Source organism: Eurosta solidaginis, chromosome 4, assembly GCF_040869045.1.
Source record: "Eurosta solidaginis isolate ZX-2024a chromosome 4, ASM4086904v1, whole genome shotgun sequence".
Classification (NCBI taxonomy): Eukaryota; Metazoa; Arthropoda; class Insecta; order Diptera; family Tephritidae; genus Eurosta; species Eurosta solidaginis.
Window position 1 is genome coordinate 10,307,724 of NC_090322.1, and position 22,745 is coordinate 10,330,468.

The 22,745-nt window shown below is 35.8% G+C and overlaps 2 protein-coding genes across 11 annotated transcripts in view; one reads left to right on the forward strand and one right to left on the reverse strand.

The window, feature by feature from the left end:
* The window catches only part of LOC137248986 (serine-rich adhesin for platelets), a 594,115-nt gene that overhangs the window by 541,638 nt on the left and 29,732 nt on the right, over window positions 1–22,745 (forward strand). The window lies entirely within an intron of this gene.
* The window catches only part of Setd3 (SET domain containing 3), a 67,071-nt gene continuing 54,193 nt past the window's right edge, over window positions 9,868–22,745 (reverse strand). The window contains exons 2-3 of one of the 2 annotated variants that reach the window (XM_067780032.1): window positions 13,156–13,434; window positions 9,868–11,220 (exon numbers count right to left, since the gene is read on the reverse strand). In XM_067780032.1, the coding sequence (XP_067636133.1) occupies window positions 10,728–11,220; window positions 13,156–13,434 (772 nt within the window). In that variant the 3' untranslated portion in view covers window positions 9,868–10,727. The remainder of the gene's footprint in view (window positions 11,221–13,155; window positions 13,435–22,745) is intronic. The other variant, XM_067780033.1, reaches the window with a different exon arrangement.

The window sequence follows — 22,745 nt, forward strand, 5'->3', positions numbered from 1 at the left end:
TAATTCTGCTGCCTGATTTCTGCCATATCCCGGATCTATCAATTAAAATTTTTGTGTCGCCAGCGGTGGTCTAAGCCTGACCATCGAGCAAAAGATCAGCTTTGACGACGTGGGACTCTATAAGTCTTCTTGCCTTCAAAAGACGGGTAAGTAGGAGTCGTGGATGGAGCATCGGATTCCTTATACTTTGAAGATCAGTGTACAGGCGTGTAATCAAAGCTTCGGAATATGCCGTCCGGATTGAGCATAAAAACTCAAGCGTGAAATTATCGGTCTAAATTTCCTCCGAGTCTTCAATCTTCACATAATGGACTTTAGTTTGGGCGATCTGAGCAACCTATAAATTTGAGTTGTTTACTGACGGAAGTAGCGCAATCTGGCGTGTTGTGACCGCAAGTAATCTTTACTCTTCCGACCTTCCTGGCAGTGTGCCAAGTCGTAAGGAGACTGAGCCGCAGTATGTATGCGTATGTCAGAGTGGCCCGCTTTAAATTCTAACTGGTATATTCAGCTTCTTCACATAGGTACAACTACAAGCTCTGGCCAATTTTGAGGCCAGCAGCTCGTTTAATATATTTGGAAATCGTATTCACCGATCTCGAAACCTATTTGTTGTGCTGAGTTTGGCAGCCACTATTTAACATAGACGCTTTAGCCAATTCAATGCGAAGAAACAGGCAAGGCGTTTCATTTTTAACTTATGACGCTGCAAGGGTTTAGCAACGCAACCAAAGCGTGAAGTACCACAAAAGTAGTACTTGGGCTTACATGCACTACAAACGGAACTCGAACTCGTTCAACTGTTTTCCTAGTTCATCTCCATTTGGCATTGGGCCCACACGTGGGTGCATATCTGCAGACCCAAGAAATGTGCATCCAGTCACTCTTGTTATACCATCATTCTTTGCCTTTAATACTGTAGGTGGCCTTAGGGCTCGATCCACATACTTATGCATATGGCGGCTTCCGTACCTTAAGCCTTTTTTATCCCCTGATCCCGATGATTATATTGCACTTCAGCAAGAGACGTACCATCAAACTGTCTACTTTTCCACAACTCTGTGCTTTTTTTAAATCCTTTATGGAAGGCGACCCTCCCTACTGAACTCGGAATATCTGCTAAGCATCTTTACCAACTATTCCACAGCGGTATAAGAAATAACTATCGGTATTTGCCAAAATTACTCCAAACAGAACAGAAATCATCATCATCCATCGCGGCTAATTTTTTCCATTCGCATTTTACGTTTTCCTACATTGATCACATTGATAAATTACCAGGCTCGCAGAACTACAAAAGCAGAAAATTTTCACTAATCCGTGTGCGTGTATGTGTCAAATTTAGTTGCTTCCTCTAACTCGACCATTGCATACTTTTAGGCCGTTGGTTCCAAGTGCAAATGACTCAGATGACTATTGTAAATTTGTGTATATCTGTTAAACCAAGCCAAACGTCAAAGTTTTTGTTTTTGCAATATACAGCTACCTACCTCTAGATTAGTCCACAATTTGATATCAAGTTCCACCATTAACCCTTTAAGGCAAAAGTGTGAATTTATCAGTAAACAAATAACCCAGCAACTAAAATTGCCCCATATCTCTTGAACCAAGCAAGATGTTGATCAAGACACAAATTGATTCAAGGCCCCATCGATAACAGTTCAAGAGATATAGACAAAAGGAACACTAATAATCGAAAAACCGATTAATGCACTTAGCGCTTTAACCGTTAGCATTAGAACCTTGAATCGAATTGTGCATTAATCTATAGGCAGGTGGCAATGGAACGTAACAACAAAAATTTTGAAGTTTTTCTTTGTTCTCGAGATATATACAATAATCGGTGAACAGGTCCGTAGTTTTCAATAAATGGAAAATCGTACATAGCGCTTAAACCGTTATTGATAGAACCCTGAATCAAGCTGAGTCTTAATCTACAAATACGTAGCTATATAAGGCAACAAAAAGTTTGGAAAATTTTGCTTGGTTCAAGAGATATAAGACAATTTAGGTGCTGGGCCATTTGTGTACCGGTAAATTCAATTATTTCCTTCAAGGGTTAATGATGGAGCTTTATATCAAATTGTAGATTAATCCGCAAGAAGTTAGCTATATACTGCGAAAACTTTTTTTTTGGAATTTCGCTTGCTGCTCGAGATATACAGAATAATCGGTTTACCGACAACTACCGACGTTTAAGTCGATTATTGTGCATATCTCTTTAACTAAGCCAAATTTCAAATTTTTTGTTGTTGTGTTATATTGCCACCTGCCTATAGATTAAGCCACAATTTGCTTAAAGATTCTAGTGCTAACGGTTAAGGCGCTAAGTGTATTAATCGGTTTTTCGATTATTACTGTTCCTTTTGTGTATATCTCTTGAACTGTTATCGATGGAGCCTGGAATCAAACTGTGTCTCAATCAACGAGCAGAAAGCTATATAACACGAACAAAACTTTTAGAAAATCTTGCTTGGTTCAAGAGATATAGGGCAATTCAGTTGCTGGGTCTTTTGCGTACCGATAAATTCAGATTTTTTCCTTGAAGGGTTAATAATGGAACTTTATATTAAATTGTGGATTAATCTAGAGGTACGTACCTATATATTGCAAGAACAAAAACTTTGTCATTTGGCTTGGTTCAACAGATATACACAAATTTACAGTAGTCATTTGCACTTGAAACCAACGGCCTAAAAGTATGCAATGGTCGTTTTGCGGAAGTAACAAAATTTACACACACACGCAGACGTATTAGTGAAAATTGTCTGCTTTTGTAGTTCTGCGTGCCTGGTAAATTCAGCAATGTGATCAATGTAGAAAAACGAAAAACGCGAATGGAAAAAAATTAGCCGCGAGGGATGATGATGATGATATGACGTTTCTGTTCTGTGTGGAGTAATTTTGGCAAATAAGATAGTTATTTGTGATACCGCTGTGGAATAGTTGGTAAAGTTGTTTAGCAGAGATTCCGAGTTCAGTAGGGAGGGTTATAACAATAGAATATATAAAGAATAGATATTAATAGAGCTACTTAAAGGTGCAAACTGGTTTAAATACAACTAAAATGCCGCATCCAAAAAGTAAAGGCAAATCAGTAGCGAATAGTGCTTCTTTAAGTCCGATCTCTTAAGTGAGAAAAGCATCCTGCAAACCATTGCTAAGCAGTTTATTTGTGGCCTCTCCGACATTTCGTCTTCTTTGTGCACTGGATACAACATATATTCCGACCTTTTGATTATTGGGAGAACGGATATATGCGGAGTACGTACTAGCAAGATACTTATTTTGCGGCTGTTTCAGATCTTGTGTTTTTGGACGGGTGTTGCATTTAATACTTACCTGCCTAGAATAGCTTGTCGACGTCAAAAAAAAACATAGAACAATAAATTGATAGAAAAAGACGGAGCATTTATTTTTAAGAATATGGTAACATTGTTTCAAAAGGGAATGTCATATTACAGTTTATGTCAAATGGCGGCAATGGCGTAGAAGAAGAAGAAGTGGAATTACCTTTCTATATTTTTATCATGCTTATACCTAGTATCGTATCAACTAAATTACGTGGTTGAAAATTAACGTACATTTTTTGTATACAAACGTTCCATGTATTATTTTTAACGATTTCTTGACCTCTTAAACCTTCGAGCTTGCAGATTTTGGACGCCTTTTTCTTATGTTTTAGTCTTTGATTATCACCGTATGTGGCCAAGTTGATGCTATCTATTTAAAAGCCCTTTGGTTAAAAATCTCTTAGGAAACAATAAAAAATGCTGCAATTCAGTCTGGTAGCACGAGTTTCCACCAGTAAAAGTCGAATGGTTAATATGGCAACCATAATTATTGAGTCAAACTACTGTACACTGCCGTGGGCAAAGATGTTTACATTTCGATAAGTGATGCTTCAATTTCGACATTGCATTTTTATTAGTCCTTCAGCGCAGTTTATGATTTCGCCGTATTTATTTGATTTGGTTTTTGTACATTCGCTGAGTCAGCCTCTTGATTCCTAACAGCCGTCTTATCAACAGAATCTGTATGTGGTTATTGAAGAATTATAAATAAATAAATTGATAGAACTGTACCTTGAGGCATTGGCATATCTGTTTTACTAATTTCATACAATATTTGTTATGTGAACGTTTTCATCCATTTCACTGGAATAACCCTCAAGCCAAAATTTACTCATACGCCCCGAACATGTACAAGCGATCGAATGAAGCGTATGTATGACAAGCATTACAGCAAACTGACAGACTATGGTGTGTATGTTTGTGTGTTTTTTTATGTGTGTGTATGTGTTAGTTTAACTATAAAGTGTTCGGACATGCAATAATTTTGTTTAACTGTATATCATATTTGTTGCATTTACACATACATACATACATATAAATTATATGAAGTTGATTGTTGAATGTTAACATTTTGCCCTTTTTTTCACTAAGCAATTAATATGAAATTTCCATAATAATATTTATCATTGCACCTATGCATGTACATATGTATGTTTGTGTGCATTTAATTATATATTTATTCACTCGTACGAATTGTGTCAGTCATTTTGTCATGTTGTTAGTTCCCAGGCGCTGTGCAAAATATTTAAATAGCTTTTGGCGCAGTTAAGCGGAAAACGTAAAGTGAAAAGCATGACATATAACAGCTTAAAATACATTTACTACATACATACAATTTCACATATTTATTTAACCAACAAATGTGGCAATTAGTTTAATAGCAACAAGCTGTTAGCCCTAACTCTACTCCGATACCAATAAGTGCGTGTGTTTGCGTGCGTGCGCTTGCATTTATTTGCATTTGAATAAATGATTTCCAGTAAAAAAACATTTTCCCCCAAATACATATTTCTTATTCCACATACGACTATGCATATAGTACACTCTGCGTCACTTGAGTAGATACACCTTTTATGGCTCAGCACTGGAAACTTAGTGAAACCGAAGCTTAAGTTAAAGTAGGAATTTGATAGGAAAAATTACACTCAATTCCACCTGAAAAGATGGGTACCTGTGCGTAAACGTAACCTTTTTTTTCTTATTTCGTACAAAAAATTGGATTTACATACATACAAACATACAAGTGAAGCTGATATAAGCGACTTAAAGTGGAAAAGAGCGTTACCCCAGATAGCTTACAATCTGGAAGGCTCTCCTGGCAATGTTTTATCGAAAAACCTGAAGAGATCCTACGCCCTTCTAGAACCAATAATTTTAAAATTTTTTTTTATTGGTATATTCATGAGTATATTGATATAAATCTATGATATTTAGTATAAGGCAGTCAAATTGTTTAGGAAGGTTGGCAGTGCCGCTCCTCCGCCTGCGAAAATTCTTAGTTCGCTACAATACTGAAACTATTCAACTAAAACAAATATTGTTCTCTTGTTGTGCCAAATTTTTACTTAAATGAGAAGGCAAACTTAAACTTTCTTCACCCCCCTCCCCCCCTACGCGTTTCGATGCTTTCACTTCAACTTCAGGGAGTCGGATTTCATGTTATATGATTGCATTTGTGTTTACTCTTAATACAATGTTTTTAAAATTTAATTATCAGAGTCCTTGAGGAAGACGTGAGAACGTCAAAACGCGTAGGAGGACTAAAGGAAAACTAACTTTGTCTTCTCATTACTAGGCCCTAAAGCTTCATTAGATCAATAACATGAACAACTGTGAGAAAGTGAGCGCTACCACACCCCTTTTCCCACCCCGCTTCTCTAGAATAACTCTGACTCAGTTTGACCAAGGTCAATGACTTTTGGTGTGTAAACCACAAAGATCGACCTTTAAACAATTTGAAAAAGGTTGCACCCTTTCTGCTGCAAGATTCAAGGCAAACATTTAGGAACATTTTTTTTTCGTATTTTCTTTGTTTTTTTTTTTCATATTTTTCCCCGAAGGAATAGCCCTTATTTTGGAAACATGAGCAGCTTTGGGTCTCCCTTTCTTCTTACGGCTTGGGAACACTTTTATTAATTCTTAAGTCAAAAAATATATGGAAGCTACGTAAAAACCAAGAAGAAACAACAACAATAAATAATGCCACTAAAAGCATACAAATGGCGCCCGAGCAGGACACTAAGACAATCGTAACATCAAAACAAGTTTGAACTTTTCTGAAATATGTGCAGCCGAAATCAAGTAAATGTCCGTGTAGGAACTCAAAACTCAGTTGATAAAAAGGAGTAGACTACATTGTTTAAGCTTGACCAAAAGGAGATAACTATGATCTTTAAAAGCCCCGCGTGCTTTATGGTTTCGAAGTCTTTTGATAGCTTAAAAGCCTCTATTAGAAGAATGTGCTTTGTATGTCTATGTTGTATGTATACTCCCCCACTTTTCGAGATCTAGTTTTGCTAGTCACTATATACATAATTCTCACAACTGCATACACTTCATACTTTATCTGTCTTTTCTTCACTCTTCAAACTTTTCGTTTCACTTTTTCACAATCGTCCTCTATTATTTGCTTTTTGTCCCACCTTTTTCGCGTTTCAGTTCAATCCCCATTGCATCAATTTTCAACATCCGTCGTATTAAAATCCAGTGAAGAACTGTCAATATGTGCAACACTGCTCTAAGCCTCTGGGGACGTTTTTGTTTTATAATGACAACAGGCTTAACTCTGCCATAAAAGCTTCACTGAGTATCAAAAAGTCTACCTATTCAACTGACACGGAGTATATGTATGTATGTTTAATAACAAATATTTGTGGTTCTAGCCATATTAGCTTGTAAATGCGTAAATGTCGTAAAATGCCACATGTGCAACATCAAGCCAAAAGCAAAAAAAAATACATATAGTATACATATGTACAAAAAAAATCGAACATTTAAAAAAGTTAAATAAAATTTATGTTTTGCTATTATGCAACTTTTAATGCTTTTAGCTTCAGTATTAGTCAATAAAGTTTACAACAATATAAAAAAATATATTAAGGCAATTTATATAATAAATATGAATTTATGCTCAAAAACTGCTGTTGTCAGTAGAGCTGGGTCGTTTCGTTCTGAACTTGTTCAATTGACCGGGTCTCTCAACTGAACAAGTGAACTAGATCTTCGATTTCGGTTCTTTTTGTTCTTTTAATTCATTTGTTCTTTTAGTTCGTTTTATCTAATGTTATTCTTTCTCTCTTCTCGTTCGCGAACATTGTAAATTCATACATACATACGCAGAAATTCACAGTGAGCACGAATGTCGATGATGCCACTTACACTAAAGATATGTGTGTGGCACTGCTACAACAATATATGTATGGACTATTTATGAAAAACATGTTTTGTAAGAAACTAATCATTACATTTATTAAACTTGAAAAGTTCATATTTACAATTTGTGTCTGTACTCTTTCAATTTCCTGAATCTTCCAAAATTTGTAACTTTTTTTGAAGTTAATTATACATATATATATTAACTTATTTATTCATTACTCATTTAAATATACCTACACAAAGCATTGCTGCATACACACCCCCATCTATACTTGTTGGCTTTTTTCGCGAGTGCGAGCAGCAGTGATCAAATTTGCTTGAAAAAAAAAAAGAACAGATGAACAAAAAGAACAACTTGTTCGTTCATCAGAAAAAGAACGAAAGATTCGAATCTCTGAAACGAACGAAAAAGCACAACTCTAGTTGTCAGTCACAAAAATACTTAACTGTCAGATGCATGCCAAAGCAGCTTAAATATGCGTTGAATATTTGTTAAGGCATGCAGTGACTTGCAAAGTTGATCGTATAAAAATAAATGTTGCTTAATACAAATATCGAGGACAACACTTTTCTATTTTAAATGCAAATTTTAAGAATGTGTGAGTTCGCTAGAGGATTAAAGTATATTAGAAATATATATATATATTTGTTAATAAATTTTCACTGTAAAAATAAATATTGCGTCATAAATACATAAAAATGGCGCCCGAGCGCAAAAAAATACTAAAATTCTTAATTCGTTCGTTTAACAACACCCTGTATAGCTAATTCAAATATGAGCTAAAAAGGTTAACAGCATATCAACAACAAATATCATAACTGTAACTTATATGCGATTACATGCAAATACGCATCAAACATACCGACATTCAAAATCCTGAGCTTATTGGTTTGTTTGTATACACAAATCATATTTGTCAAAATGGCAGCTTGACGACAAGTATTAATAATGCCAACAATCGCATTAAATTGTCAAAGTCGCAATGCAAATAAACACTTATACATATAGACATATCCTGTAAGTGTAAATCTATAAACAGCTCTTCAATAACGATTGACCGTGTCCTAAATAGCTTTTGTTCACACAAACTTCAGAAGCGGCATGAAACCATTGAAATGTGTCGAAATTCATCATAAACTGAAATTTGATTTTACATTATATGCATAACTCAAGTCACATTTGTGATTCATATTCATGTATGTGAGTAGAATTAGCTTCTGCGTATGAAAACACATTTCTCTTTGTTTGTCATTTGTCAAGAACGGATTCTTTGAAATTTAACAAAGGACTGTATAGAACTGCATTTTAGCCTCACGACCTAATATATTCTTGATTCGGCATAGCTTTGTGAGGTACAAACGTCATTTTTTTAAGTTTTTTTTTGTTTGTTTCTACATATTTTTTTTTTTCCAAATTTTTATTTTTTTATATTATGAAAATTTGTTTAAGTTTTCTTTATATTTTATATTTTTTGTTTTTTTACATTATTTATATATATATTTTTTTATATATATTTTTAATTTTTTTATATTTTTTGTTGTTTTTCTCTTGTTCATCTTTTTATTTGCGTTTACATTTGTATATTCTTTTTTGTATTTTTTATATTTTTTTTTATATTTTATATATTTAAAATTTTTTTATATTTTTTTAAATTTTTTTTCTCTTGTTCATCTTTTTATTTACTTTTACATTTTTATATTCTTTTAGGGATTTTTTTTTTTATTTTTTAAAATTTATTTTTATTTTTTTTTTTTTATATTTTATTCTCTTGTTCGTCTTTTTTTTACTTTTACATATTTTTTTTTTTTTTTTTTATTCTAAGAACAACTTTCTGCGGTGCTGATTTTCAGCACTAAAGCCAATATCTCTTTGTCAAATATTTTTCTAAAATTTTGTTTCGTATGCTCTGGTGAGCATAGAAAAATATTTGACAAAAATATATTTTTATTCTCATTCAAAACCTCTTTGATCTCGAAATTTGTATTTAAAATTCTAAGTCAAAACAAAAATAGAACCTTGACTGTGCGGAGTTGGCCAGTCAGCCCAGATTACCTTATAATTTTTTTTTAATGTACAATGAAACGCGATACATTTTGAAGCAATGCAAAAATAAATATATTTTATATTATTAAATTAGTTTTTTTTTTGCTTATTTTTTTTTTTAAACTGCATTTTTATATTTTTGCGACTATTAAATAACAATTTGAAAAACGCTTTCTTAAAACATTTTTATGTTAGTATGACTTAACAAAGCAATTCTTATTAGAAACATGATAAGATAAAGAGGGCGTGAACAAAATTAAGAAAAATATGAGATTCGACTAAGACTAGAAAGTTAAAAAAAAATTAAAAAAAATTTATAAAAAAAAGAAAATACTGGCACAGTTTAGTTGTTTTAATTTAAACAAAAAAAACAACGCAAATAAAAAATATTATTTAAAAAAAAAACAAGTAAATATATTAAAAAAAAAAACTACGAAATAATATTAAAAAAACTATTTCATAAAATATTAAAAAAAACTAACAAGATTTCGCTGTTTAGAAAAAACACTTTTAAATATATTATTAAAAAACCTATTTCATAAAATACTAAAAAACTAACAAAATTTCGTCGTTTAAAAAAAAAACTTATAAATATAAAATATTAAAACCGCAATAACTTTAAAATAAATAAATAAAAAATCAATATAAAAATGTATGCTTAAAAATAGTTTTAAATAATTTAAAAAAAATTATATCAGAAAAAAAATAAAAAATAAATCTTAAATATTTAGGAAAAATTTGGAAAAAATATTTAAAAAAATTTATTTTAAAATTAAATACATGAATATACCAAAAATAAATACATTTAAATTAAAAGGAAAAGGTGAGTGATAACCATTAAAAATGTTCAAAAGCAAACAAGTTTGAAAAAAAAAATTTTATTAAAATAAATATTTAAAAAAATATGAAAAAAGTATTTATGTATAAAAATTAAAAAAATAAAAATGAAACAAAATACCTAAAAAATGGATGTAAAAAAAATTTTATAAAAATTAAAAACAAAAAATTAAAAAAATATAGAACAGAACTAAAAAATTGTGAACTTAATTAATTAATTAACATAAACAATTTTGTTTTAAAATTATTTAAAATAATAAAAAATATTAAATTTCATTTTAACGAAATGTAGTATTCAAATGGAGATTTGAAAATAAAATAAAATTAAATTTATGATTTGGTTAACTGGTTTCACAAAATTCTTTTCAAAACAACACTTAAGATACGCATAAACTTAACTGAACAATATTAAATCTTAAACAAATTTTTGCTTGAGCTTTAAACGTTATTAAATAATGGCCACTAATAATTTGTCACGCTCCGTCAACACTTTGTTCTTGCTTGTGAAAATTTATGTTGCACGACTTTGTCTTCAAACACATAAAACTGCTGCTTTATCTTTGGCTCTTCTACTCGCCCTGTACACAAGCATCTTCTCCTCACCATCCACCTTCCGTTTAAACTTTAATGCGTTGCTTGGCATAATCGAGCGCTGCCGTTAATATACGTTTCTCCAATATACGATATTGCAGCACCATCGCCTCCACATAGCACAGGAATAGTTCATCTTTCTTGTACGCAGCCAGCTGCTTCTCGTCCGCCTCGAGCGTGGTAGGAAAAACGCGTAACAAAAGCATAAGGCGTGTTTGCAAATACTGCCATGTCTTCGATTCCAGCGTTGTTTCGAGTGCACAATCGATATGCAATAAATCCATGGCACGCTCAGAACTAATCCAGTGTTCCAATTGTTGTTCATTCATGTTGAAAACGCGCACGAATGCGAGGAGCTCGGGTGAGATAAAAGTGGGTGGTGGCAACACTCTTAGTTCGGTATTCTTTAAAATTTGCATCATTTCCAAGAGTTTGGCACGTTGTGTGAATAGTGGATCTGAATTGCCAAGACCGAGTTTGATGCAAACGTAATCTTTTGGATTGTCGGGATTGACGAAGCTGTGTGGGAGAAGGGAGAAAAGAGAAAAATAAAAAACAATGTAACTTAAACTGTAAAAGAAAGAACTAAAAAAAACTGCATCTAGTTTGAGTAAGTTTAAAAAAAAATAAATGTAAGGCGCGATAACCTCCGAAGAGTTCTAAGGCCGAACTTCTCTTCCAATTTGCGTCGTGCTCCTATTGATTTTCCCTACAAATCGGCTGCATGTTTTATGCCGACTCCGAACGGCATCTGCAAGGCAGATGAGTTTTCACTGAGAGCTTTTCATGGCAGAAATACACCCGGAGCGCTTGCCAAACACTGCCGAGGGGCGACCCCGTTTAGAAAAATTTTCTTCTAATTGAAAAACCTTAAATTTTGATGTTGCTTTGCCCGGGGTGTGAACCCAGGGTATACGGTGTGGTAGGTGGAGCACGCTACCATCACACAACGGTGGCCGCCAAGTTTATTTAATGAAAATATGTACTGAATTCCTCAAAATTTCATTGGTTTGCAATTCTCAAAAGGTTTATAAAAGCATACCATAACTTCACAATGTTAGAGCCAGACGAAGACAGTGAAGCCCAAGCAAAAGAAATGCCTTCGAGCCTATAGGTGCACCAAAATACTTAGGTTGACGGAGGTATCCTCTCCGTAGTCACGTGGGTCCCCGAAGAGTGCATTAGAAGCCTAACCATCCGGAAAGGAATATAAAAGGTCGAGGACTGTGAGCTGTTTTCTAAGTAGGAAGCAGCCGTACGATTGTTCCTTTAAAATACAAGTGCATCTCGAGAGAGATGGTACAATAGATTTGCACTTGCTACCTCAGAGCAACGGGCGGAATGTTGTGACGACATCAAAATGACCTCATACGCCACGGCACTCTTTGTTCGGTACTTTGTATTCCTAAGAAGCAGAATGTTCCACATTCAAATCTGACGAGCTTCGCCAGAAGTGGAGCTCGATTAGGCACAGTCCAATATTGCCGTGGTACCGAAAATAAATAAAAAGCCAGAACTTCGTCTATGGCGCAATTCAAGGCAAACTATATCCAATCAAGGAATCTGTGGCTTTAGCTCACTTATGTATACACGGTCAACTGGCGTGGAGGGAAAGAAGAGATCAGCTCGAGAGATAAGACTGCAAAAGGGAACACCGCAAAAGCTACAAGCATAATTAATTGTTGCTTAGAAGAAAATTCTATAGTTAGCGCTTTCCTACAAAAAGAGAGCAAATTCGACGTCATCATATCCAAGCATTTCCGAGGAATTCGGGCTAGTGCTTTAAGTGGTTGGTCACATAGTACATCTGCACAATATCGGGCAAAAACCTATCAACCCTCTAAAACTTTCGGGGGGTGTTTTTTGCGCTAAACAACAACACCAGGAAGAGAAAGGTACTACAGTGGCAATGTGCGTCATGGATTACCTGAAATCTCAAATATCGACTCAACAGAGTCTTCTGAACTTCACATTTAGATCTGAGTACTAGAGATGTGCTTTCTTGTTTTGGCCCTCTAAACTTGGAAATTGTCAAAAGATGCTAATTGGTTATTTCTCACATAAGGAATAGAAATGAGAAAGATGCTACTCTGCATGTGAAGCAAGGCCAAGCCCCTTGGGCACCTTCAGTACTAGGTAGGGCAATCGTTTAGCCCCTTCTTGGAGCATACCTCCCTTTTAGTCCAACAAATCTGAGTTGATCTCTAAATCGATACTAAAAAGCGATCAGCTGAGGGTTTCTATGCAGTCAAATCACGGCTTCGAAACAAAGGTTTAATTCTCTTTTTGAATAATGTCCGACCCACGATCGTTGTCGGCCAATCCTGCAGTAGCGTGAAAAGACTGCTGCATGAAAGAGAGTTCCATTCTAAGGCTTTACAACTCGAAGCGATAATACGAAATCAAAGCTCCCGTCTGCTTTAAATCACAAGAGAATACAAAGGAGCTACTTACCCATTATGTATCATCAAATCTGCATTCGAACGATCGCCATAGTGTATAAAAATCTGTTCACCAGCCTTGAAATTGGCTTGAGCAGTGCTCTCCATCTCTTGAGTGCCAACATTAAAGTAGGAAGTTACGCGTCCTTCACGATGATTTGCCATATCCCAAAAAGGTATAAGAGCAGCAATTGTCTCAGTTTCTTGACTAGATTCGGTAACGCCATTAGTGGCGAGTGGGCGAGAGCGTGGAATTAAATTCTCACGCGTCATAACCGTGGAGACAGCCCAGCTGAAAAGAGAGGAGATAAATTGCATTAAGTTATTGTGAAATAAGATATTGCAAAGAAAGTATGATGGGAAAGAGAAAGTATATATTTCAGAGAAGTGCTATGCTTCTTCATACCTCATAGAGCTTCCACCGACCTTAGCCTCCCATTTAAATCTACAAACCTTTACAAATCAACCGAAGTTTCGCATTAGACTTAAGCCGACAAACTATTTTCCTTTCACTTTATCAAATCATACGTCAAATCTTTTTTATCTGCAACTTCTTCCTTTCTCCTGCTTCCTCTGATTCACACTAACCACTCAAGTGGAATTCTGCTGTAACCATTGGCCACAAACAGCGCTGCCATGAAAATTGGGTCAGCCACAAGAATGTTGGATTATGTTACAAAGCAACAAAAAGAGCTAAGTGCAGATAAGACGCAGATCAAAGACAAAGAGAATAAATAAGTGAAAGAAAAACAAAAAGAAACGCAAACCAAATCATTTTTGTTGCTACTTTAAGAGCAACAGATAAACGGATGCAGAAGACTCATTAAAATCACTTTTACTTGTCTGAAAGTACATAAACTGTAGGCGCCTAAAAGTAGGCAAACAATTTATGCGTTCAAATTAATTAAGCTGCGCATGAATTTTTCAATTAAAATTGTTACTGAAGCCCACCAAATAAAATGCAAGATGAGGAAAAGCGCAAGCATGATAAAAGCATAAAACGAGAAGGCCACAGCGCCGAAAAGTTACAAAAAAAGAAGCAGTCAGCTTTAAAATGGGCAACTGCTGACGGATGTATCGGTTTAAAGTTTCTGCTGCTACCGGATCTGCTTTCATATAAGCCATACGCACGCACGCACACAAGCGCATGAAAGTTTTTAGGTTTCCGCAAACACTTCTACCCGTTCGGCATTGATTTATGAAAGCTTTTATAAACGCCAATGTAACAATGGTTGACTGTTTGCTTGCTGCATACTTTCAGGCGTAAATGCTTTGTTTTACTATTTGATTTAATAATAATTTTATTTTCTTAAAGGCATATAAAGTGGCACTCTCTTTTTCTTGCGCATACATTGTAGGCTAGAAAATATTTTTCGGGCACGTGTCAGCGTTTTATTGTTGTAAAAATGAAAGTTCCGGCTGTCACTACATACTTTTCCCTCCACGAAAACGGTGCTAGACTTTCTTTTCGTATTTTTAAATTTTTCTTCATCTGATTTATAGCAGCGCAGCACACTGCCTTCTTTGAAACTCACAAAAAAAGCGTAGCAGTATTTTATCGCTACTCAGCAAGGCATACTTTTAGGTGCTGAATAAGAAAAAATGTCATCAACCTGCCAACAAAAACTGTCAAAATATTTTTACTTTTAGAATTGTTATTTCTTATGTGACCATACATTCTCCTTCGCGCCGTTCTACATATTAAGTAGATGATGATTTGTTGCAGTATTAGGTGTCGTTGATGTTGTAAGCCATGGTGAGGCTCATTGAAAACAATTTAAATATGAATATATGTGACAGCAAATTTGTGAAGCATACTTTTTGGCGTGCCAGCGTATTAAGTAGACTTATTGCATATAATTTATGAAAGTTGAGTGGAAAATTTGACGTTGGTTATATATAGCGATTTTTTTATTTTTATTTTATTTTTGTTCTTTGAAGGAGGACACATGTGCGCTGGAGTATTTTTGAAGTCGATTTTTGTGAAGAAAAGTGAATGTTTAAAAGCTTTAAATTTATTCATGCCTTTGCCTGCGACCAAAGAAGCTGGTTGCCACTATTTAAATCAGAGCAGCCAACGATTTCGAAACCATTGGATCCCCGTATTTACTTCTAGCCTCCCGTGAAGCAAATTGGAGAAATCTACAATTGAGCAATTGAGAATCAGAAGACTCATATTTAAGCAACTTATTGTATTTGCTTATCCTGACTGTTTTAGGTTCGATGTAGTTTAAGCTTCTAGGAAAGGCTCAAATACGCAATATAGAATTACCTATGGTGAGGTTGAACTGGCTGGTCCGTGAGTACCTCATATAGACTGAATCAGTCCATAGTTTTTACAGAAGTTTGTTTAGCTATCAAACTGAAAACCCCTATCAAAAACAAGGGCCTAAATAGTTCCAAAACTATGTTATAAAATAACGGTGTTAAATCGACTGCTGAGTGGAATATCACCTCATCTCAGTTGACGTTTCAAAAATGCCCTATCTCAGTAAACATTTGAATATTCCGGAATTTGTTTCAAAAGCGCGCTATCTAAGCTCAAATTCAAAACATTTCGACATTAGCTGGAGCGCTTATGAAACAAAAATTCTTAGATAGGGTGTTCTTCAGCTCAATTCTGAGATGGGAAATTTTTGAAACAAATTCAGAAATAGGGCGTTTTTGAAACGACAGCCGAGAGAGGATGAAACTCCACTCAGCAGTCGAAATACTAGAAGCTTTCCAGTGCCTATAACCATTGCTGCTTCTAGATCCAATGACTGTATCACTCGTTATAGCTGGAGCCTTAGCCTTGCAAGCGCAGCACACGGGCACAAAACCCCCTCGAACGTTTCCTCCTCCAACCCACCCTTCCTACATCTGCTAAACTGACTAAGTCTAATTTAATAGCACGTGACGCCAGAAGGCAGTGTCCAGTCAGAATAAGCAGCATGAGTCTACAGTCCTCTCTTTCGTATGCGAGCTTGGTGAATTATTATTTTTTTTTAATGCACATAAATATGCAATCATATTATTTGTCAAATATCGAGTTAATGAAGCACTAATTCAATATTTATTAATTAGGATTTGTAGCATAAATTTCAATATTTGATTTATATTAATATTTACACATACACGCACACATATATAAATAACAAATAATGTCCGCGATTTTCACTTCTAGTTGATAACAAATGAACACAAAACACAACAAAAGCAAACAAAAACAATGATAAATGTCATTGTAAGTACAAAACAAAACAAAAAAGCGGTAAAACACGAGATATTGATGCCACAAATTGAATAACAAAAGCGTAATTAAATATTTAGGTTACACAAAGGGTGCGAGAGAGGAGTGTGGCGTATGGTGGACGGAAAAGGATGCACCTAAATAGAGCATAACGTTGAATACGATTAGAGATAGGAGGACGATGAAAAGTGAACCTTTTTTAATAGAGATTCCACATACGAGGGCGCGGTTGACAGATCTTTGGAAAATGAAAAAAGAACGCTTTGGTTAAACAAAAAATCCTCAAGAAGCTGTTGGCTTCACTACATCAAGGCCTAAGTTCATTAAAAACCCATAAGCCATAGACCATGTAACAGTCGTGATAATGAAATGAATCCAAGCTTAGGTAGGGAATCAACCGGATAAGTATCTTCTGGAACTCAATCATCGTCTGAGAAACTGATATCGGTAGAGCATTTTGACTTGTATCTCTTTCCTTATATAGATCCTTGACATGACGAAGCGATAAACTTTCCCCTTCCCAAGTTTTTGTTGTTGTTGTTGTAGTTGTTGATGAAGCCACAAAGACACTCACCACGGGTTAGCGACTGTTACGGATGTGTCCTTTGCCGGATATTAATGCGGTACCAACCAGAATGCCTCGGGAAGTATTTGTGTTTACCCCTCGAACTTTCTAACGACAGACATGCGTTCAGCCTCAATATTCTAAGCTCTTTAATCGGCTGAGGGTCTCACAATGATATATATGGGTTGAGATAATGATATTACCTAGAGAGCAGCTGGCAGCTCTGAGAGAACCAAGAAAATTATCACATCCAGGCAAAGGACAGAACATCTCCTTCACACTGTTGAGATCCGCCAACACATTACTCAGCTCTTTCATCATAGGCTGGGCATCACTTTTATACATAAATATGTAGATGGTAGGTTCTTTTATCAACTCACGCCCCAAAATACGCTGTCATCAAATCGAGAGTTTCCCTTAAAAATAAATAAAAGTAAGGCGCGATAACCTCCGAAGAGATTTTAGGCTGAGCTTCTCTTCCAATTTGCATCGTGCTCATTTAAATTTTTCCTACAAACTGGCGGGACGGGACCTACTTGTTTTATTCCGACTACGAACGGCATCTGCAAAGCTTTTTATGGCAGAAATACACTCGGAGTGCTTGCCAAACACTGCCGAGGAGCGACCCGGCTTAGAAAAATTTTCTTCTAATTGAAAAATGTTGTTTCAAACATTTTTTAGGTTGCTTTGTCCGAGGCGTGAACCCAGGATCTTCGGTGTGGATGGCGGAACACGCTACCAGCACACCACGGCAGCCGCCGTTTCTTCCCTTAAAGCGGTAGAACTTGTTGTAGCCAGAGACGCGCGTGTCACTCCGACTTAACTTAGAGCAAAGGCTCCCCGAGGGGTATGGAGAGTGTTATCGATGCTGATGGTCCTTTGCCGGATATAAATCCGGAGCGTTCTGGTTATAAGTACCATTAAGATACAAGGGCGACCATCTGGAGAACGATTTAATATGACCACATTGAACCCCATGAAGGCCCTAACCCGCTGGGGGATACATTAATCATTAGCTGTTATACCCACTTGCATCGATGCTTCGTCGATAAGGTACGGCAACAGTTTACCTCTGCAATATCAAGCAATCAAAGTAAGGATCAGAAGGTAGGCTCGATAGAATTTTTCATCAGTGTGAGTCTTAGGGCTGTAGACAAATCAATTTTTGGCTGGATTCATGCATTATAATAAATTGAAAGAACTCTTCTTACTTCTGATCTTGATCTATTGAGCCACTTAAGATCATCTGGCAAAGTAACGGGACTCATAAAGGAAGTTCTTTTGCGTCCACGTTTCAGCTTTTATAATGGAAACAATTTTTCCCCAATGAAGGGAAAGAAGTTGATCTATAGAACTTCCTAAGTACAATTTAGAAGGTGCTAAGGACTAAAATTCAGGCAACCGAAACTCAAACAATCACCGATTGTTAGTGTGTTACACCCCGATTAGACGAATGAGCCTCAGGCACGGAAACCAAGTGAAATGAAAACGGTGTACGAACGGAAGTTTCGTTCCACGAGTAGGCACCTTGTTGTCGGTATGAGCGCTTAGACAAAAACTAAATTAAAGAGAGCTCCTGTCATCAGGCTGATTAACTGAATGCAACGAATGCAAGTGACAAGGTGACGGAAAAAATATACCTGGCTCAATATAACCTTTTATTTGTACGTTTAACCAATAAATCGGTGAGGGTAGAAGTTCCCTCGTCAGACTAATGCGCGAATGGCAATGAAAATGTAGAAATCTAAGAGGAAAACAATAATTTTAGAAAAATATTATAGTTGAAAATAAATGCAATGCAAATTTTACAAAATGGTTTTTCTAGGGAGTTATTTGAAGTCACTCGTGTCCACATGGAAGTACCTCACTAGAATACATACATATACATATATAAAGTACGTGTGGGTGCATGAATATCCGTTTTATGTATATGAATAGCAATTAGAGTCATTGCAAAACCGATAAGCATAAATCACATACAAATCTAAAATCAAGCCAACAAATGCAAAATTAATTATCACAAATACAAAAACAATAATGTTTGTATTATTTCAGTTTCAGTAAGTTTCAGTGGCACTCAGGATACAGTAGTTGCACAACTACATACAAAACAAATTGATATACACTTGAAAATGCAAATGAATATGAAATGTAAATATGAAAATGCTTATGAATATAAATTATATGGATCTTTGTATGTAATCGTGTAGCTAAATTTGTTTAGATGAGGTTATATTTATTATATTTACGGAGTGGGTGTGTGTTGCATTATTTGCCACTTTGGCATGATGATGGCAGCGCCGCAGCGAATATAATGAAAGTGTTTGTGCGAATCAAGTCGAGTGTAAATTGCATATAAATAAATCATGAAAACTTTCGCCAGCGCAGCTCACAAGCTTGTAAACTTAGCAGCGGAAGATCATAATAGCGAGCGTGTACACGAACTTATATACAATCAATTATTAATTTATCTACAAAGAAGTAGATAAAATAGGGTAGGACAATAATGTCGAAAAAGTGACCCAAACATGATTCCAAAAATAACTGTGAAACGAGGAGTTCTATTTTTCAAGTATGAAATTAACTGTTGAAATTACTTTCATTTTGGACCATAATAAAAATCCTTAAGAAAACTGCATCGACTAGTTTTTATAAGGGGTGCAATGAGACTGTCCCCCTGTTGATGCACTTGGCGTTTTAGTAGGAATAGTTACCTCGCTTCCCTAGGCACTAAGGCCCATTTTCATGGCGGCAGTGTTTTTTTTTCTCAGAGTGAAATTTAAAAAAAAAAAAATTCAAAAACGTATGAGTTTAACCCCTCATGTCAGGGTAACTCTGAGTTGAAAAGTTAACTTGGCGTTTTGCAAGTGGGCCTAAGACTTCAAAATATCTCTAAGCTTAGGTTCGGAAACATGACAGAGCATATAAAAGTAATAAGAAAATTCATGGGAAATTCCAAATTGAAACTACATGATGCAATGGCCCCTACGTTGAGAATCTCACGGAATTTGGAGGTGTCCATTGTGGACAAAACTCTTTGAGAAACAGGGAATCCCACTACTGCCCCTGACTCAGAGGTCTAGTCACGGATGAAACAAAATTTTATGAAAAACGGGAGCTAGCATCTAGCCAAACTTCAAGAAATCGATGCCAATGGGATGCTACCCCACTATTTTTTAGGCAGAAATTCTTGCAATAGAAGTTTGCAGTTGAGAATGTCTACGAAGAGACTTATCCTGGAGAGGTATCTTCATGATGCGATACAGCCAAGTAGTCTTACGTTCCTTGCAGTCTTACACACTTTCTTCTAAGGTAATGGATGAATGCATTGGGGTCCTAAAACATCTGGGACCCAAAAACAATGTTTTGTTAGGAAGCGTTCCGCGCAGCAGGGTCATGAAATTAATGAACAGGTAGACTACCTAGCCAAGTAGGGTGCTTTAACAGCATTATATGGTCCAGAGCATTTCTACGGGACTCACAAAGGTACATACAATGGAAACCATAAGTATTAGTGACTGATGTGACTTTTCGACTTTCATTTTGATGCTAATTATGATTTTATAAGCTGTAAGACACATCACAGGGGATGATCTAAAAGCAGCCAACATTTTACAAATCATTCGTCTTGGCTATTCGAAACTGGCAGAACTAAGCACTTATACCACACTGACACCACCTCATAATCCTTCAGACAGAGCTGTTCTCAGGTACTCTTGGCATGACTAGCCGCTCCGAATATATTTCAGTCTAGCAATGCCTAGTCAGAACTCAGCCGATCACGTACAGAGGCGTTCCCGAAGACCGCCTGCCAATCACGACAAATTATAACTTCCCTAACAGTCATACTAAAATATAAACACCAGCTGATTCAAGAGGATGTGTAGGGTGACTCTTTCCGGGGTTGCCAGCGCAATTTATAGCCGCTTCAACCCGATTTTCAACCTCACCTACCCATGGCGAATCCTGTTTCTTTAGCAGGCGAGGCGCTGGCGACCCCAAATTCCTTATGGAACTAGGGGGTGGGAGCGGGATTACCTAGAAGGCTCAATGTGGTCATATTAATCGTTCCCGAGATGATCGCGCTTGTAACTTAATGGTACTTATTACCGAAACGTGCCGAGTATATATCCGGCAATATCAATATATATAGAATACAATTCCCAAAATCTTCGGAGAGTGTCTTTATCGCAACAACAAAAACAACTTTATCTCTCTGAAGTAGGTCTAAGGTGAAAAAACAATTCACCGCAGACAACTTTCTTGATTACGTTGAAGGTGGGGCTGGAACAGACCTATCTCAAAATAGGACTTCTATATTCAACCGACTGAGCTTAGTAGAAGCAACAGTAATTTACACACAAACCACCCCAATATATGACAGCACACGGCACTTTACTTATTGAATCAGTGTTATGTATGTGTTTGTGCGTGTTGAGAGCGTGTGGATGTGCACTTATTTACACGGCTTGCTTGCAAATGCAATAATAACTTGTACAAAACGAGTGAATTAAATTAAAGTTAGTGCGTGCCAAGTTTAAGTTAGAAATTTGTCTACAGGTGAGACACATAAAGCTTAGAAGCAGCAGCAGAGTCATATATACAAGCACACTGTCAAGCACATTCACATATGCACACATTGTTGTTGCAAGAAATAAATCTGTGCGAAGAGAAAATATTTTTGTTGATGAAAATATGACACTCCAGGCAAAAAATTTGTTTAATATGTGCTTTGTTGATAAAGTGCAGTGCAAAACTTGAGTAATAATGTCAATGTAGAAGTTTTTAACTTTTTTTGTTTTGCTATTTGCTTTTAAAAAGGGTATAATGGGAAAATTATTCAAGTAAATAATGTTTTGCATTGTATTTACCATGGGTTCTTTAAACTACATGGTGTTCTAAGGATACAGTTTATCTAATCCTAGACTCACGAACTCGATATTTTTATAATTTTATCTAAGATTGCTCATACGACATGGTGTACGAAGTGTCTAGGCTCACTGGATATTAAGCCAACGAGCTTGTCTTTTTTTGCAAAATAGTTTCTCTTCAAGACTCGGACGTGCTCGATTTTCAAACTCAAAAGTTACCGCAACCCGAGTCCCCCGACTGAATCTATTTTATAAATGGGAAAGTTGAAATTTTCGCGCCCCTTTTACGACCAAACTTAACTTCTAAGGTATAAAAAATTATATATGTATCGATAAAATTTCTAAAGGATCAGTGCAGGACATTAAAAACAATTCAAGTATATTAAATATAGCGCTAGAATATAAGTTTGAAAATTTTACCAATACATAAGCCAACACAGATGCTATACGTGGGACTATATCGTGACGCTGTAGTAGGAATTTCAGTCACTGGGCATGTTTAACTTTTGTATATTGCATATAACACTTGGCAGAACGAGAGTAGGTCTTTCCTTTTCCCGAAATGTGCATCATTTTTAAAAATGTCTTGCAACATGGAACAAGCAAAATCATGACCTTATCCTGATTACTGCGGGTTGCCAATGTTGGGCGCAAGCAGTAGAATATACTGTTAAAGTACTTAAAGGTGAATTCACAGTGGGATTCAAATTGCACCGTCTTTAAGCTTAAATCTTATGAATCCCTAGTCTTCTGTTTCAGGGTTCAGCGCAAAATTAACTCAATTGCCAAGCACTAATTTTTAACATACAAACGAGCTATGTTTATTGTTTTAATTTGTTTATACAGCATGGTGTACCAAAGTTACGAGCTTGGGCTTTACCTTTTTTCTATATGGACATGATCTTTAGAAATATCTTACAATGTGACGAAAACCA